The sequence below is a fragment of the Monodelphis domestica genome, chromosome 5 (assembly GCF_027887165.1).
Source record: "Monodelphis domestica isolate mMonDom1 chromosome 5, mMonDom1.pri, whole genome shotgun sequence".
Classification (NCBI taxonomy): domain Eukaryota; kingdom Metazoa; phylum Chordata; class Mammalia; order Didelphimorphia; family Didelphidae; genus Monodelphis; species Monodelphis domestica.
The window spans coordinates 26,764,160-26,781,274 of NC_077231.1; the positions used below are offsets into that span (position 1 = coordinate 26,764,160).

The 17,115-nt window shown below is 52.2% G+C and overlaps 1 protein-coding gene across 10 annotated transcripts; it reads left to right on the plus strand.

Moving 5' to 3' along the window:
* Nucleotides 1-4: 4 nt before the first annotated feature.
* SMARCC2 (SWI/SNF related, matrix associated, actin dependent regulator of chromatin subfamily c member 2) lies at nt 5-17,030 on the plus strand. Of its 10 annotated transcripts, none has more exons than XM_056797861.1 (30): nt 5-137; nt 2,012-2,131; nt 2,344-2,429; nt 3,104-3,227; nt 3,325-3,417; nt 3,961-4,030; nt 4,253-4,322; nt 4,515-4,590; nt 4,932-5,063; nt 5,137-5,252; nt 5,448-5,572; nt 6,057-6,116; nt 6,328-6,365; nt 6,608-6,738; nt 7,195-7,266; nt 8,069-8,182; nt 8,397-8,550; nt 9,169-9,261; nt 9,400-9,519; nt 9,655-9,717; nt 9,920-10,178; nt 10,397-10,558; nt 10,764-10,828; nt 11,042-11,177; nt 11,267-11,433; nt 11,993-12,127; nt 13,649-14,030; nt 14,604-14,687; nt 14,940-15,023; nt 15,593-17,030. In XM_056797861.1, exons 1-30 carry the CDS (start codon nt 27-29, stop codon nt 15,664-15,666), a joined length of 3,516 nt encoding a protein of 1,171 aa, XP_056653839.1. In that variant the 5' UTR covers nt 5-26; the 3' UTR covers nt 15,667-17,030. The 10 variants fall into 10 exon arrangements, with proteins under 10 accessions (XP_056653839.1, XP_056653840.1, XP_056653835.1 ...); XM_056797862.1 differs by having other exon boundaries at nt 3,146-3,227; XM_056797857.1 differs by having other exon boundaries at nt 14,604-15,023.
* The last annotated feature ends 85 nt before the right edge of the window (nt 17,031-17,115 follow it).

Below are 17,115 nucleotides of genomic sequence, written 5' to 3' on the forward strand. Positions count from 1 at the left end.
CAGCTGGGGGGGGGAGCCAGGAGAAGATGGCGGTGCGGAAGAAGGATGGCGGCCCCAACGTGAAGTACTACGAGGCCGCAGACACCGTGACCCAATTTGATAACGTGCGGCTCTGGCTCGGCAAGAACTACAAGAAGGTACGGGCCCGAGCACGGCTCGCCGGGCCAGGCCGGGCCGGGCCGGGGCCGCGGGCGCGACAAAGGGGGACGTTGGCTAAGCTTGGAAACCCCACAGTCGACCCCCCCTCCGTGGAGGGGCCCCGCGGCCCCCACACACTGCGGGCCAACCTCGAGGCGCAAGGCCCGGCCCTCCCCGCCTCCGCCAGCTGTCCCCTCCCCCGCTGTCCCCTCTCTGGTGCCCCGCTGCTCCCTGCCGCCCCTCCCCACTCCCGGACTTCGCGTCCCCTCCCCCTCCCCTCTCCAGCTCCGAGGTTCCAGCGGACCCCCTATCGCCGCCCTCCTCTGAGAGAACACTTCGAAAGCGCTTTGCGAACCTGAAAGCGCTATGGAACTATTGGCTATTATTAACGCCATCATCTTCCTCTTTGTGGTTTATTGGACTGTTCTCGGGAAGGCCGGGAGCCGGCCCGGGGGTGGAAGGGGGCCGAAGCCCTGAAGCCCGGGGGGGGGGGGCGAGCTTCGAGGAATCCCCCTGGCTTTGTGTAGGTCTGGGGTTGAGGGAGAGCCCGAGAGCAGACCTCGCAGGGAAGGCCGCTGTCCTGCCCAGTGGCGGGGGAGAAGATCTAGCTGTTACCTGTCCGCTCTGCCTCCATATAAGGGGTTCCCATCGCCGGCTTAGGGAGCCCAAGAAGAGGGATTGTGCTTCTCTCCTTACCAGTTTACAGTGAAATAATGTACCCTCCTGGCCCGGACTTGGCTCGGACCACTCTGCCTCCCCCTAAAAGGCTGGCCGGAGGAAAGCAGTGAACAAAAGGTTCCGGGAGTGTTATCTCCTTCTCGGTCCGGTCCTTTGTCTGGAGGCCAGACAGCGGCCGCCTTTCCGGGCTTCTCCTCCGAGGCCCCCCCCTCTTCCCGGGGGGAAGGCCAGTTTGTACGGGGCTCGGGCCCTTCTTTGGGGGGTTCTGGCTTTCAGAAGTCTGCCCCGCCACCCCGCCTTGCTGCCGGAGCTCTGCTCCGCTCCTTCTTCAGGCTTCTGGATACACTGTGGCTACAAGCTAGCTGTGCTCGCTGGCTCTGTGCAGGTGTCAGAATCCTGACAGTCAGCTGCTGCTCTGCTTCCCAGGCAGGGACAAGCCCTGACCTTTGGGAGGGAGACCGGACTGGGGGCTTGGCCCGAGAATTCTGGGAGCTGGGGAGCATTTGGTCACTTCCCTTTCCCTTGGGCTACCTCTCCTTCCCCTGGAGCTCTTGTGCCAGCCTCCCTCTCGAGGTCAGAAGGTTAAAAGAAATCCTAGAGGTTTCCTTTCCAAGGGTTACAGCCCAGAGTTCCTAGAGAGAAGTAGTGCCTGGGGATGCTTGGGAAAGGCGGTGGCTGTGAGGGTCTGTAGGCATCGGGCTCCTCCCTCCCCCTTCAGGGCTGGCCCCCCTTAGCAGGGTATTATAGGGAAGGTCTTCCTTACCTCATGATCTAATGGAGGTCTCAGTGTACAACCAGACCCGAAGAAGGCCCTTGTGTTTGGCCTGCCTTTCTTAAGCAATTTTGCCCACGATTTTCATCTCTTTCCCTCCTCCTCTGTTCAGGGAGTCCCAAAGGGCTCTCCTCTCCCCCCACAACATAGGCTGGATTCCAGAAAGCCTGTTATGGCCCTGAGCTGAGAGGGTCCAGGCAGCCCCCACTGCAGGGAAAAGCTGGAGAAAGAAGGCCCTTCTTCCCTCTTGGCCGCTCGTATTTGCTGGCTGCAGGATTTTTAGCTCCTGGAGCTGCTCCCACCTGGGTGAAGGGTTCTCTCCTCAGCCTCCTCTTCACAGAGTTGTCTTTGGGGAGGCTTCTCCCTCTAGTTCGGGGGTTATGGGAGATCTGATGAGAGCCTCCTCACTCCTTCTCTCCCTAGTATATCCAAGCGGAACCACCCACCAACAAGTCCTTGTCTAGCCTCGTGGTACAATTGCTACAATTCCAAGAGGAGGTCTTTGGCAAGCATGTGAGCAATGCACCGCTCACCAAACTTCCGGTGAGTCTGCTGGGGGGGGGATCCCAGGCCCTCTCACCCCTAGACTAGTCTACTCTTATCTGGGGATTTGGGGGAACGACCTAAGGGCTTGGGGCCCCGATTATGGCTGTCCCTTGTTCCTGAAGATAAATGTGAATGAAGAGGGGAGGCAGCACACCCACACACTCTTACCACTCTTCAGCAGCTTCTCAACATCACTTCTGGTTTTGCAGATCAAATGTTTCCTAGATTTCAAAGCGGGAGGCTCCCTTTGTCACATCCTTGCAGCTGCTTACAAGTTCAAGAGTGACCAGGGATGGTGAGAGATCCTCCGACTCTTCTTAGATTCAGTTTGATGGGAATGGGCCACCCTGATCAACCAGTTTCAGTCTCTTTTTTAAACCTTTATCATCTATCTCAGAACAGTTTCCAAAGCCAGAGTGGTAAGAGCTAGGCAATTGGGATTAAATGACTTGCCCAGGGTCACTCTACCTGAAGTAACATTTGAACCCAGGATCTCTGGGTCTCTAGGTCAGGCCCTCTATTTGCTGAGCCATCTAACTGCCCCTTTAACCCAGAGTCTTTGAAGGGATATGGCTAGGAATGCTAGTGATCATTTTATTGTGAGGGTATCAATGGGCTTGACCTAGTGGGAGAGCAGGGATTCTTTTGAGCTGTCTTTTTCTTTCTCCTTTAGAATAGATATCTTTTTTACTTTCTGTTCTGAGAAGAATCTGTGCCCAGTTTGGGAGTGGGAGAAGGGCTAAGGTTTTCCCCCCTGGCTGTAAGGTGAGAAAACAAAACAGATGGGCTAGCCAAAGGATTTAGCAGGAGGGTGGGGTTTGGTGGTCTCTAGAGGTGAGAGCCTGAGGCTTTCAGACCAGCTGGCCGTGGGGACAACAGGCCTGCCAGGGAGAGGCTCTTTTTGCTCCTTGTTTAAATTCCCCAAGTTATGAAGTCATGTGTCCCTCCCACCCTCACCCCCATCCCCAGGCCTGGGCTATGCCACTCACTGGGCTCTTGCCTTTCCACAAGGCGGCGTTATGATTTCCAGAATCCATCCCGCATGGACCGAAATGTGGAAATGTTCATGACCATTGAGAAGTCCCTGGTGCAGGTACATGCCAGAATGGCCCCTTTGGCCCCTTCCTTATCCTGCAGGGAGAATTCAGAATACTCCAACCCACCTGACTGTCGGCTTATCCTTCCTACAGAATAACTGTTTGGCAAGACCCAATATTTTCCTACACCCAGAGATTGACCTCAAGCTGCTCGGGAAATTGAAGGATATTATCAAAAGGCATCAGGTAAATAGAGGGGCCTGAGGGACCCTTGAAATCCCGTGACTTTCCTTTTTCAAGCTTTTTTCTCAAGAAGTAGCATTGGACGAGTCCTTGCTGCTGGCTAGTGCTTCTCACTAGCTAAGGAAATAGGAGGAAGGAGAAACTCAAGACACTGAGCCTGCTCCAGGCTCTGTTCTGCCCAACCCCAGCCACAATGGAGCCTCTAGAGTTAGTGCTAGAACTTTATCATAGGAAGAAGGCAGCTCGTGAAATGACTACCTGCGCATTGAGCAGGCATTTGCTGCTAGGTACATTGAATCGGAATTTTTTCATTCAGAGCTTGTCTTCTGGGTAGGTTAGAAGTCTTTAAGCTCTCGGCTAAATACCTAGCTGCTTAACTTGTAAATTCCGGGGGACTTTCGACTCATAGCACCCAAAGAAAACCATCTGCCGAAAGGCCAGTCGGCCACTCAAGGATCCCTTCCGAGGGGAGACTTGCTCTGGCTTCTTTCGATGAGCAGAGGTCACTGAGTGAACCCCGCCTGATGTGCTTTGTTCTGCTCCCAGGGAACAGTGACTGAAGATAAGAGCAATGCCTCGCATATAGTGTGCCCTGTTCCGGGGAACCTGGAGGAAGGTAAGCGTCAGCTGGGCGCATCCCCAGAGAGGCTTGCGGACGGGAGAGGGAGGAAGAGGGCCTCCTCTCCTTCACTCAGGAAAAGCTCCCTGGCCGAGGAGAGGCGTAGAGGGACCTCTCAGGCCCCGGGCCCCTGACCCCGAGGCAGCTTCACCTCGGGGTGATTTGCCTCGCTTTCCTCCTACACGCCCAACCCACATCCTTTCTTCTTCCTTCTCCCAGAGGAATGGGTACGGCCAGTCATGAAGAGGGACAAGCAAGTTCTTTTGCACTGGGGCTACTATCCCGACAGGTGAGGAGCTGGCCCCTCCGGACAGCATTCGAAGAGAGGGATGATCTGCACGCAGCCCCCTGGGTGGCTAGGCAGCAGCCAGGCAGGGATCCTGGTTGGAGGGGTTTTCGGATATCCGAGAGCGCCTTGTCTTGACCTGGTTCTTCAGAGCTCTCCTCCCTTGTACAGTCCTGCTCGCTTTTCCCATCACAGTTATGATACCTGGATTCCAGCCAGTGAAGTGGAAGCTTCTGTGGAAGACGCCCCGACACCCGAGAAGCCGAGGAAGGTAACCGGCCCAGCCGGCTTGTGCCCATTTATTGAGCCCCCACTGCGCTTGGGGCAGCGGAGGATGCTCGCCGACCTGCTCTCCAGGAACTCGGAGGCTAGGGAGGAATGGCTTGAAGCTCACAGCCTCTGCTGGGCCTGGCAGGAACCATCAAAGACAGAGACAGCATTTATTCCAGGCCTAGAGAAAGATATTTGCCTTATTTGGGGTCCAGGACTGATTTTTGAGGGCAAATCAGAGGGTTTTTTGGCCTCCCCTTTGGGTTCATAAGCGACCCAGGGCACGCGGGGAAGCCCAGGAGCCTTAGAGAGGCCTCACAGAGCCTGGCCTCGCTTCTGCAGGTTCATGCAAAGTGGATTCTGGACACGGATACTTTCAACGAGTGGATGAATGAAGAAGACTACGAAGTGAACGATGACAAGAACCCTGTGTCCCGGCGCAAGAAGATCTCGGCGAAGACCCTGACGGACGAGGTGAGACGCCGCCGCTGCTTCCTGCCCTCGTCACGCCCGCGGGCACCCTCCTGACACAATTCCCCATCTGCAGGTGAACAGCCCCGATTCAGACCGGCGAGACAAGAAGGGCAGCAACTACAAGAAAAGGAAGCGCTCCCCCTCCCCCTCTCCGACCCCCGAAGCCAAAAAGAAAAATGCAAAGAAGGGGTAGGTGGCCGCCTGCACCTCTGTCCATCATTGGGCTCGCATTGGTTTGTTAAAGCCAAAGCCTGTGCCTGCCTCCGAAGCTCTCCTCAGACCTAGCCCGCATCCAAGGACCTTGTCCTGCTTTTCTTCCCGAGGCTTTCCAGCCTCTCTGGAAGCTGCCATTGGCCTCTTTCCCCCCTTCCCTATCGTATGTAGGCCCTCCACACCCTACACGAAATCCAAGCGTGGCCACCGAGAAGAAGAACAAGAGGACCTGACCAAGGACATGGATGAGCCCTCACCAGTCCCCAACGTGGAAGAAGTGACGCTGCCCAAGACCGGTGAGCGCTGGCCTCCGCCTAGACCTGTGCCCAGGGCCCCCAGCCCAGTCGGCCCCTTGGAGAGCAGCGGTCACCCCTAGCCCCTGCCCGCCAAGGGTTCGTAGTCCTTAGGCCAGACAGGTGGGCTCGGAAGACTCTCACAGAGAGGAGAATAAAGCGGTTGAGGCAGGCGCGTTTGAGAACAAATGAGAAGGAAAGACGTTTTGTAGTAAAACAGCTTCCTGAAGAAGGTGGGATTGGAGGGCAGAGGCAGCTAGAGTAGATAGAGCCCAGCCCCTGTGTGGCCTCAGACCCTCACTAGTGGTGTGACTCTGGACAAGCCGCTTGACCAGCTGATCTCAGTTTCCTCTTCTGTAAAATGGGGATTATAACGGCATCTACCTTTCAGGGTTATTGTGAGGCTCGCCTGAGATCATTTTTGTAAAGCATTCTGTGCAGTAGAAGCTGGAGCCTTGTAATAAAGCCTAGTTCTGTCTCAATATAGTCAATACCAAGAAGGACTCGGAATCGGCACCCGTTAAAGGAGGCACCATGACTGACCTTGGTAAGGAGGGAGACTTGCAACGAGGAAGAACCTGAGGTGGGGAAGAGGGTGGCTACCTTTGCCAGGGGGAAGGAGAGGGACCTTTTAAGGGATTGGCTAGCCCTTCTGCTCCAGGTGAGTTGGCCTAGCTAGGGGTTTCCTGTGGGGGTGCTTTTTACTCACCTGTCTAGGAAATTAACCTTCCCTTCATGCCCAACATTTTTCATTCCAGATGAGCAGGAGGATGAGAGCATGGAGACTGCAGGCAAGGTGGGAAGATGAACAACAATAATAATAAATACAAAGATTCTTCCTTTCCAGAATTGGCGAGGGTCTGCCATCTAGGGCCAGTTCTGGCTGCTTTTCAAGCCTCATAAAAGAGGGCCTGGAGCCCTTAGCTACGTGCCCCCCTTCCCTGTCCCAAATGTTCGCCACCCAAGATGTGGGAGGAATGGGAGCTGGTACAAGGACGAAAGGGGGCTGCTCCATCGTCGGCCTCTCCGTGCTTCTAGGATGAGGATGAGAGCAGCACTGGCAACAAGGGTGAACAGACCAAGAACCCTGACCTGCATGAAGACAATGTGACCGAACAGACCCACCACATCATCATCCCTAGCTACGCGGCCTGGTTTGACTACAATAGGTACGAATATCTCGACTTCTTGATGGCTCTTTTTCTTTCTAGTTTGCTGATGTCTTCTGGAGCCCCTGCTCTAACCCAGATAGAAGATAACACTCTCTTGTCTTGAAAGATTACCCAGCCTCACAGGGTTGCCTCAGTCCATAGCCTTCTGGCCAGCAAGATTAACAGCCAGTTTCTATCCTTCCTGCTGCCAACTTTGGCTACTTGTTCCTCTGTCCAATGTAGTGGCTTTGGAGTCAGAGGATCTGCCTTTGAGTCCATGTTCTGGTTCACTCCCTACTACCTATGTGACCTTGAGCAAGTCACTTATTGTCTATGCAGCTCAGTTTTCTCCTATTCAGAACAGATGGACTCTGCTTAATGAATACCTTCTAGCTCTAAATCCTAGGTCTGAAGCCTCTATAGTCTCTCCTTACCCACTGGTTCCTTCTAAAACCTCCTTGCTTTCTCTTACAGCGTCCACGCTATTGAGAGGAGGGCTCTGCCAGAATTCTTCAACGGCAAGAACAAATCCAAGACCCCAGAGATGTAAGGAAGCCTCAGCCTGTGCTTCCCCTACCTTCGGTGTTAATACTTCAGTGCCGGGGGTGGTCTTTTTGGCCCTAGAGTGCTGTTTGGGTATGAGTGGTACATTGTTGGGGTTTCTGAAAGACTTCCTTAACCCAAGTCCATGTTAATATTTGTTTGAGGTTCTTTAAACACTAGACAAGTCTCTAACAAGAACACAAAGACTCCAAGAGGGGAAACCACATGAAGTTGATTCTAAAGAGAAAATAGCGGGAGCAGCTAGGTGGCTCAGGGGATAGAGCACTAGACCTGGTGTCAAAAGGTCCTGGGTCAGATTTGCCCTCAGATACTTCCTAAGCAGTGTGACCTTGGGCAAGTCACATAACCTCAATTGCATAACCCTTACTATTCTTCTCTTCTGCCAAGCCAACTCTTTGATTAGATCATAAATTCCCATTTTGAAAAAATTATTTATAAAACAACTTATACCCTTTTGGTCCAGTAATATCACTACTAGGTCTGTATTCTAGAGAGAGAAAAAAAATTATTTCTTTTTTATACTTACTAAGTATCAGTTCCAAGGCAGAAGGAATGTAAAGGCTAGGTGATTGTGGTTAAGTGACCTAAGTGACCTACCCAGGGTCACATAGCTGGGAAGTATCTGAGGCCACATTTGAACCCAGGACCTCCCATTTCTAGGCTAGGCTCTCTTTCCACTGTGCTACCTTGCTGCCTTTAGATGCTAATCTTGTATTTGATCTGACTTGTAGCCCTTTCACTTAACTTGTCTTTGCTTGTGCCAAGCCTTCTTCCATTCTTTCAGCTACCTGGCCTATCGAAACTTCATGATTGATACCTACCGCCTGAACCCGCAAGAGTACCTCACCTCCACTGCCTGCCGCCGGAACCTGGCAGGTGATGTCTGTGCCATCATGAGGTAGGACTTGTGACTGGTGAAAGAAGGTAGTGAGGATGTTGGTTTCCCTTGCCAGACCTGAGTCCAGGTTGCCCTCAAGTGTCTCTGGGCAGAAGTAGAAACCCCAGGTAGATGAACTGTTGGGAAAGAAGGGGAAGGCACAGAAAGAAAGCACTCCCTCTGCTTCTGGGAGTGCCCGGCAATGACCTCTTTCTCTGCCTCCTGGCCCTCGCAGGGTCCATGCCTTCCTGGAACAGTGGGGTCTGATCAACTACCAGGTGGATGCAGAGAGTCGTCCAACTCCCATGGGACCCCCACCCACTTCTCACTTCCACGTCCTCGCTGACACACCCTCAGGGCTGGTGCCCCTGCAACCCAAGACACCCCAGGTACGAGTGGGCTGCTAGAGGGAATAGGCTGGGGGCACACAAATGTGACTTTCCATTTATGGTTTTGGGGAATGGGGAGATGGGCAGACCCCAGGGTGTTGTTAGAGTTCTACCTTCTTTTGGGAGGGATAAAGGGGACCAGGCAAGTCAGACCCCACGTATTTAATAGCATCCTTTTGCCAAGTGAACATGCAAGGAAAGGAAAAATTTCTCAGGGACAGACTATCTAATACAGGAGACAAACGTGTATGAAAAAAAAAACCCAAGAAAACAGAGCTCTGAGAGAGCTTTTAGAACATTTTCCTCATGAGGCATTTTAGTGTTTCAGTGCAGCCCTTTGAGGAGAGTAAGGCAGGTAGACAGTCATCTCCATTTTACCTATAAAAAAGGCTTAGAAGTCAGCCATGCATACATTTCAGAGTCAGAACCACAAATATAGGTCAGTTCTCTAGGAACAGAGAAACATATCTAAGTGAAGAGTATGCCAAATTCTTCCTGTCGGTTCTGTGAGGGAATGAATAGGCCACATTGCCATGGCAGGGAGAGCGGTCCCCACTTTCCACGTACTTCACATGTTGAACCTGCCCAGCCCCCGTGACCCCAAGCTTTGTCCACCAGGGCCGCCAAGTGGATGCTGACAACAAGGCTGGGCGAAAAGGCAAAGAGCTAGATGATCTGGTGCCAGAGACAGCTAAGGGGAAGCCAGAGCTGGTAGGTGGAGCGCAGCACCCTTCGAGGGGCGGGCTGTGGAAATACGAAGTGCTAAAATAGAGGGAAAGAGCGCGGGGCAGGAGGCTCTCTGTCCTGGTCTCATCTACCCTGTCTTTGCTCAATCTGCCCTCATAACAGCAGACCTCAGCGTCCCAGCAAATGCTCAACTTTCCTGACAAAGGCAAAGAGAAACCAACAGACATGCAGAATTTTGGACTGCGGACAGATATGTACACCAAAAAGAATGTTCCCTCCAAGGTGTGAAACTTGGGGTGGAATTCAGAGACGGGGGTGGGGGGGGCAGCATCCGGATTGCCTGGCAATCAGTACTGGAAGCTACCTCCTTACAGATTCTGCCTTCTTTCCTTTTACCCTTCCCTACATTCCCTGTAGAGCAAAGCTGCAGCCAGTGCAACCCGTGAGTGGACAGAACAGGAGACTCTACTACTTCTGGAGGTAATTGGGACATCCAGGGCATTGTGTCTTTTCTCCCCTTCCGGACTTGCCCTCTCACCATGCTCTGGAGAACTCTCTCACGCAGAATTTGAACCATCAATTCAGTCAACAAATGTCATATTTTAAACGAAGAACTGTCCTACACCCTTCTTCCCTCTTTCTTGGTGCTGCCTGGCTAAGTCATGACTTTCCCCATTCCCAGGCACTGGAAATGTACAAAGATGACTGGAACAAGGTGTCAGAGCACGTAGGGAGTCGTACACAGGATGAGTGCATCCTGCACTTCCTCCGTTTGCCCATTGAAGACCCATATCTTGAAGACTCCGAGGCCTCGCTGGGCCCCCTTGCCTACCAGCCTATCCCTTTCAGCCAGTCTGGCAACCCTGTCATGAGTACCGTTGCCTTCCTGGCCTCTGTGGTTGACCCCCGCGTGGCTTCTGCTGCTGCCAAGTCGGCCTTAGGTAATATGGAAACGGTGTCCTCTGCCTGTTCACACAGCCAGTTATATCAAAGGTTGTCTGGCCCACCAGCCCCACTGGCTTAGGGCCAGCCCAGGCCTCCAAACAGTTGGGCTCTGCATGGTCAGTAGTAGATGTACTGATCTTTCCCTCTGAGGTGGGGAAGACCCTCCAGACCGTCAGATTTAATGACCACCATGCATCCTTTCTGGGCATTGCAGAGGAGTTCTCCAAGATGAAAGAGGAAGTTCCCACAGCCCTGGTGGAGGCCCATGTTCGAAAGGTGGAGGAAGCAGCCAAGATGACGGGCAAGGCAGACCCATCCTTTGGTTTGGAGAGTAGTGGCATCGCAGGAACCACCTCTGATGAACCTGATCGGATTGGTAAGGACACTGCCCTTCTGTGTTATCGTGGGCAGGTGTTTCTGTCTTCTGTAGAGGCCTCTTATGAGACTTGTGACGGATAATCTCTGCCCCTCCTTTGTTTGTCCTCACCCTGTAGTTCTGACCAGCATAGTGGAAAAAATTGGAGGTCAGTTTTAGACCCTACCTCTCTGGTCACATTTCTTGTTTTCTCTCTCTCTTATAGAAGAAAGTGGAACCGATGAGCCTCGGGCAGAAAACCAGGCTGCAGAGGAAAAAAAAGAGCCCAAGGTACAGCAGCTCTGGCTTCTTGGATTAGTGTTCTGGCTAGACCATGGGGTAGAGAACAAGTGGAAACTAGTGTGAAGCATTTTGGATATGTCTTGTGTATCCCCAAATCAGCCTCTCAAGGCAAAGCAATATACGAGGTTCACATAAGATTCATTCTTCCATGTGTATCCAGAGATTCCATTTCTGATTCCCTTTTTCCTTCTGGGACTTTAGGAACCTCGGGAAGGAGGAGCTGCCACAGAGGAAGAAGTGAAGGATAAACCGAGTGAAGCACCCAAAAAGGAGGAAGAGAAGGGGAAGGAAGGGGATATGGAGAAAGAATCAGAGAAGAGTGATGGAGACCCCATGGGTGAGGCTTTGGGATGGGTTGGGCAAGAGGCCAGGAGGGAAAGATGGCAACCCATAGAGCTAATTTAATCTTTGTTTTCCAATTTCTAGCTGACCAGGAAAAAGAAAAAGAGCCAAAGGAAGGACAGGAGGAGGTGCTAAAGGATGTGGTGGAGGCTGAGGGGGACAGGAAAACCAAGGTGGAACGGGACATTGGTGAAGGCAACCTCTCCACTGCAGCTGCTGCTGCCTTGGCGGCAGCTGCTGTAAAAGCCAAGGTGAGGCATTGGCCTTGAGATCACCAGAGCATAGATTCCCACTCAGTCAGCCTGCTTGTCCATGAGTCACTTTTGTTTTAGGTTCTCTGGGAAAGGAACTGACATTCTTTGCTTTCTCTTTACTGCTCACAAGAAATTCTTCTCTGCTCTCTTACCTCTTTCCTTTCTACTATCATTAATAGAGATGGAGAATACTAGGTGACCCAACTGTTATAGGTAGTGTATTTTAGTTCCTTCTCTACCTTAAATAATCTCATTTCTTTCTTCCTTAAAAAAAACAAAAAACCTTTCTATCCTAGTAACAACTTAAGATAAGATAGAAGAGGCTAGACAAATGAAGCTAAATGTGTGACCCAAGGTCACACATAGTGTTTTGTTCTTTGATGTCTGTCTCAATTTCTTAATACCTTTTTTAAAATGTCAGACTCCATATTGGATCAGAACTGTGGCTAGGGTAGTTGGCGACCTCTTGGAGACTGCCAGACTTTTTCTTGTCCTTATAATTTTTGAGATCTCCCCAGTGAATGCCTCTCAGTGTCCTCTTCTCCCCTTCCCTCAGCACTTGGCTGCTGTTGAAGAGAGGAAGATCAAGTCCCTGGTGGCCCTGCTAGTGGAGACTCAGATGAAGAAACTGGAGATCAAGCTTCGGCACTTTGAGGAGCTGGAGACTATCATGGACCGGGAGCGAGAGGCCGTGAGTAGCGCCTCCCCCAGGGTCTCAGCAGGAGCTCTGGAAGTACCCCCATCATTGAGCCAGTGTTTCAGTTTAGGACAGAAAGTGAAGCTGCAGAGCAGAGAGAAAGCGGTGTCTGGCAGGGCTCCTGACAAGTGGAGAGTAGCCAAGGCCAGAGCAGGGGAAAGTCGACCCCAGGCAGCTAAGAGGAAAGTGAGGCAGTGGGTGTGAGAGTGCAGGTGAGTGAAGAAAGGGCCACGGGTTTGGGGGTGGAGAAAGGGTGGGGGGCTTACTATCAAGAATGTGAGCTGGGGAAGGAGCAGAAGGGGCTGATGATGAAAGAGTGACCATGGGAAGGAACAATGACTTTTGGGGGGAGATAAAGGACCTATAAATGCAAATATTTTAATGCAAACATACAGTAAATAGATGAATCCCAAGAAGACTTCAGAGAGTTCAGTTGAGCTCAGAATCAGAGGCCTTAAGGCAAAATTTAGGTGCCACCTTCATGAAGCCCTTCCTGGTCCTACAAGTCTCCCTTGCCATGCTATGTTGTATCTTTTGGGGACATACTTGTGTGTATATATATATATATATATATATATATATATGTATGTATGTATGTTGCCCTTCTTGAGTTGAGGAATGGTTTCATTTTTGTTGTTGTAGCTTAACCACCAAAAACAATATCTAGCACAGAGAAGGCACTTAATAAGCGTTTGTGGATTGGTCAGGGAACTTTGAATTAGGTTTTGAAGAAGGGGATAAACAACTGGACATGGTGGTGCATACCTATAATCCCAGCTCCTGGGGAAGCTATGGCTGCTGGTTCTCTGGAATTCTAGAGTTTAGAGCTACAGGAGACTGGGCCAACTGGGTTTTCACACTAAGTCTGGGACCAATAGAGCTAGCCTCCAGGGGCTGGGGCCCACCGAGTTACCTAAAGAAAGGGGAACAAGTTACAACTCCTATGTAGACCAGTAGGGGGATTGGGCCTATGAGCAGCCCCTTGTCTTGAGAAGAAGGGGAAACCCAGGCAGAGAGAAAGAGGAAGGGAGGGAGGGAAAGAGAGAGGGGAAAGGATGGAGGGAGAGGGATGTGGGAGAGGAGAGAAAGAGGGAGGGTGGAGGGAGGGAGGGAGAGGGAGAGCTGAGAGTAGGAAAGAGTACGTTATGTGCAAAAGGTGGAGGGCCAGTTAGCTGAGTGAGGCTGAAGAAGCCATCTATTCATTTCTTTTATCATTCCACAAATATTACCATCCTTGTGCTAGGTACTGGGTGAGACCTGATCCCACCTTCCTTAGAGCTTATGGAGGGAGCCTTGTTGGGGAGGGGAGACTATATGCTGTAATAAGCACCTTTAAGGAAGATACTCTGGAAATCAAGCATAGGGATTCGGGTTTGATTTGACCTAACAAATATGAAACCATGCTTGGGTCATCTAATTGGCATTTAGGGGCTGGGCAGAAACAAATGAGGGTGTCAAGGTATTGCTTCTGCTGCCTCCTGAGCTGGCATAATAATGCCCAAATCACATTGACAGCTGGAATACCAGAGGCAACAGCTCCTGGCTGACAGACAAGCCTTCCACATGGAACAACTGAAGTACGCAGAGATGAGGGCCCGACAGCAGCATTTCCAGCAAATGCACCAACAACAACAGCAGCCTCCCCAAAACTTACCCCCTGGCTCCCAGCCAGTTCCACCCACAGGAGCTTCTGTGCCACCCCCTGCCCACAGCTTGACTGTGGCTCCACCCTCTGTGGCTCCCACTCCTGCTGGTACTGGAGCCCCTCCTGGTGGCTTGGCCCCCACTGAACAGATGGGACAGACAGGGTCAGCTTCAGGGTCACAACAGCTCCAGCCAGCCGGAGCTCCCCAGCCTGGGACCGTGCCACCTGGAGCACCCCCCACTGGACCCCATGGTGAGTTATCAGATTATGTCCTGGAACTTCTTGCCTTGAGAATGGTGGGGGGATTGTGGCCCATCGAGGCCAGTGTCCTCTGGGCATAGTGTACCGGTGTTAGGGTACTCTGACCACTAGCCAAATGGTCGAGGCTGCCCTCTTAGGGGGCCTGGTGAAGGGACAGAAGGGGTGCCCAGTGGCCAGATGATGTTCCATCTGTAAGCCAGTAGAGGTCACTCACTGGCAAGCTCTTTGTCCTGACATTTGACAGCACCAACCCCATGCCCGGGAAACCGAATACGAGACTTTTTCCTGACGGTTCATTACAATTTTTATGTATCTTGTGACAATACCTTTGGCTAGGTGTGTGAATGTGCTTGTCTCCATTTTCCTGATGAAGCAACTGAGACTCTGAGGAGTTTAAGTTAGAGGAACCGAGAACCCTATTTGACCATTCAATGCTCTTTACTCTGCAATGCTGTCCTTTGTCCTGGCTCATGCAGTACTGACGAGAAGGAGGTTTCTTTGGCCAAGCAAACAGAGTAGGAAATGGACTTTTTAACTCTTGACATGCTCTTCTTTCTTTTCTAGGCCCCTCACCGTTCCCCAGCCAACAAACTCCTCCCTCAATGATACCAGGGGCAGTGCCAGGCAGTGGGCACCCAAGTGTGGCCGGTAATGCTTTGGGTTTGCCTTTCAGCATGCCACCTCCTCCTCCTCCGTCATCCATCATCCCATTTAGTAGCCTAGCTGATTCCATCAATATTAACCTCCCTCCTCCTCCTAACCTGCATGGGCATCACCACCATCTTCCGTTTGCCCCGGGAACCCTCCCTCCACCTAACCTGCCTGTGTCCATGGCGAGCCCTCTACATCCTAACCTGCCGGCGACCACCACCATGTCATCCTCCTTGCCTCTCGGGCCAGGGCTGGGATCCGCTGCAGCCCAGAGCCCTGCTATTGTGGCGGCTGTTCAGGGCAACTTCATGCCCAGTGCCAGCCTGCTGCCAGGTGAGAAGGGACAGGAGGGGACTTGGGGGGAGGACAGGAGGGAATGGGGGGGTCAGGGACAAATAGGAAGATCAGTAGCTCCCTAGAGCTTCCCGTCCCTTGCTGCACCCTGACTCTGCTCATATCAAACAAGGGGACCCTCTAATGCTCCTCTGCCAACCCTCGAACTAGGAGCCCAGCCTGCCCAGGGCTGGGACACAGCTGTAACAGTTGGCATGAAGAGGGTCAGAGAGGGTCGTGTTGCAAAGCGCTCACGCTGTGGACTCCGCTATGTTACTAACTTGCATGACCGGCGTCTCCTCTGCATGTTTATTTTGTGGCCAAATGGTCCCTGTTGCAACCCTTGACCCTGTCATGAGAGATGTGGGCTCTCGAGCTTACAGGCTGAGAAGACCTGCTTGGGGTTGCGCTGGATCACTTACTAGATGGCCCAGGGGAGCAAGGGAGAGGCTGGGGGAGCAACAGCCTTCTCCGTTCTTAGGTACCAGCCCACAGTATCTCACCCATCCTTGGCCCAAATGGGAGTCTTGCCTTTCAGATGAGCTGATTCGTCCTCCTCTTTTTCACAGACCCAGGCACCCCGATACCCCCTGACCCTACAGCCCCCAGCCCCGGCACGGTGACCCCGGTGCCACCGCAGTGAGAAGCCAGCAGGACACCTCTTCTCTGCCCATTCCTGGTTTGGAGACTTGGCCTCCTGGAACCGCCTGGCCACCCCAAAGGACAGAATGTGCTGCCTCCCCAAACCCTTTACAAGGTGGACCTCTCCCCGGCCCGGACGACCCAGCACCATGTAAGGAAAGGCCTCTTCCCATTCCCTACCATGCCCATTTGTGCCTCTCAGGCATAAATTTGCTATCTGATTGTATGAAGACGTGTATTTAAGAGAGATTACTGATGTCTGAGGAAGGTACTAGGAGAGCTTGGCCCGGGGATGGGGGGCTAGTAGGGAGCTGTTGGCTGTGGGCACTTAGACCAGGTTCTGATTAACCACTTCTCGGGGTGCCGCCCCCTCTTCATGCAGCTTTGTGGAATCCTTTTTAAGAGATAATAAATTCAAACACTTTGAAAGGGAAAGAAGGAATTGGAGAGGAATCCCACCCATTAGAGCTTTCCCCCTTCCCTTCCTCCAATGCAAAAGAAAGGTGGGAGGGGATGCCATGGATTGACAAGAACAGGGTTGAGAGCTAGAGGGAACTCTAGAGGGAGACAGTAGCCTCTGGGCTCCCCTTCCTTTCCCCAGTTTCAGCCTCCTGACTCTTGTGAGGTCCCTTCAGTCCTCTCCCCAGATCATTGAGAATAAACTGCTGCTGCTGCTTCCTCAGATAATGTCACTGTTCTAGGCCCTCCCTCCTGCCCCCAGCTAGGCAAATCCCTCTAAATGTTAGTTTTATGTGTGTTTTTTTTAATTGGCTGCTTAGAGTGTGAGTATGAGTGTGTGTGAGTGTGAGCGTGAGTGTGAGTGTGAGTGTACGGGGGCGGGCTGGCAGGGATTTAGAGCCCTTCAGAAGATGCTCAGGAGGAGGGACTGGAGTCTGCATCCCAGCTGCCTAAACTTAAATGAGGGGATGAAAGGCAGAGTTGGCAGAAGATGGAAGGTTTTGAAAACCTGAAATGAGAATGAAAAAAGAAAGCACTTAAGCACCTCCCTCCTGTGATCTCAACCCTTCCCCTCCCGAGAGCACCAGAAGCATTCAGTTCTCCAAGGGATCCACCATCTCTGGAACCTGGGGCTGCAGGGAGGAACGTGGGGTGTCCTGGGGAGCCAAGGGCTCCTGCCAGCACCTCTCCTACTCTTGAGTTCTTGCTTCATCCTGGATGTAAAAGCAAAGCTGACTCAGATCTACCCTCCTCCTGGAGCCAGCACCCCCCTCCCCACCCCCACCCCTTTGACAATGTACCCACACTTACTCTTCCCCTCCCGTCTGTGGCTCAGCACCTTCTCCTGTTAAAAAGTCTTCTGTAAATTTCCTTTTTTTTATAAATTAATTTTGCTTTTCACTTCCATCTCGTGGTTCCTGCCGTTGTGTTCCTCGATCTGACTTGTTCCCTTGCCCACTTTCCTGAAGCATGAGCACAGAGCCCCTCCCAA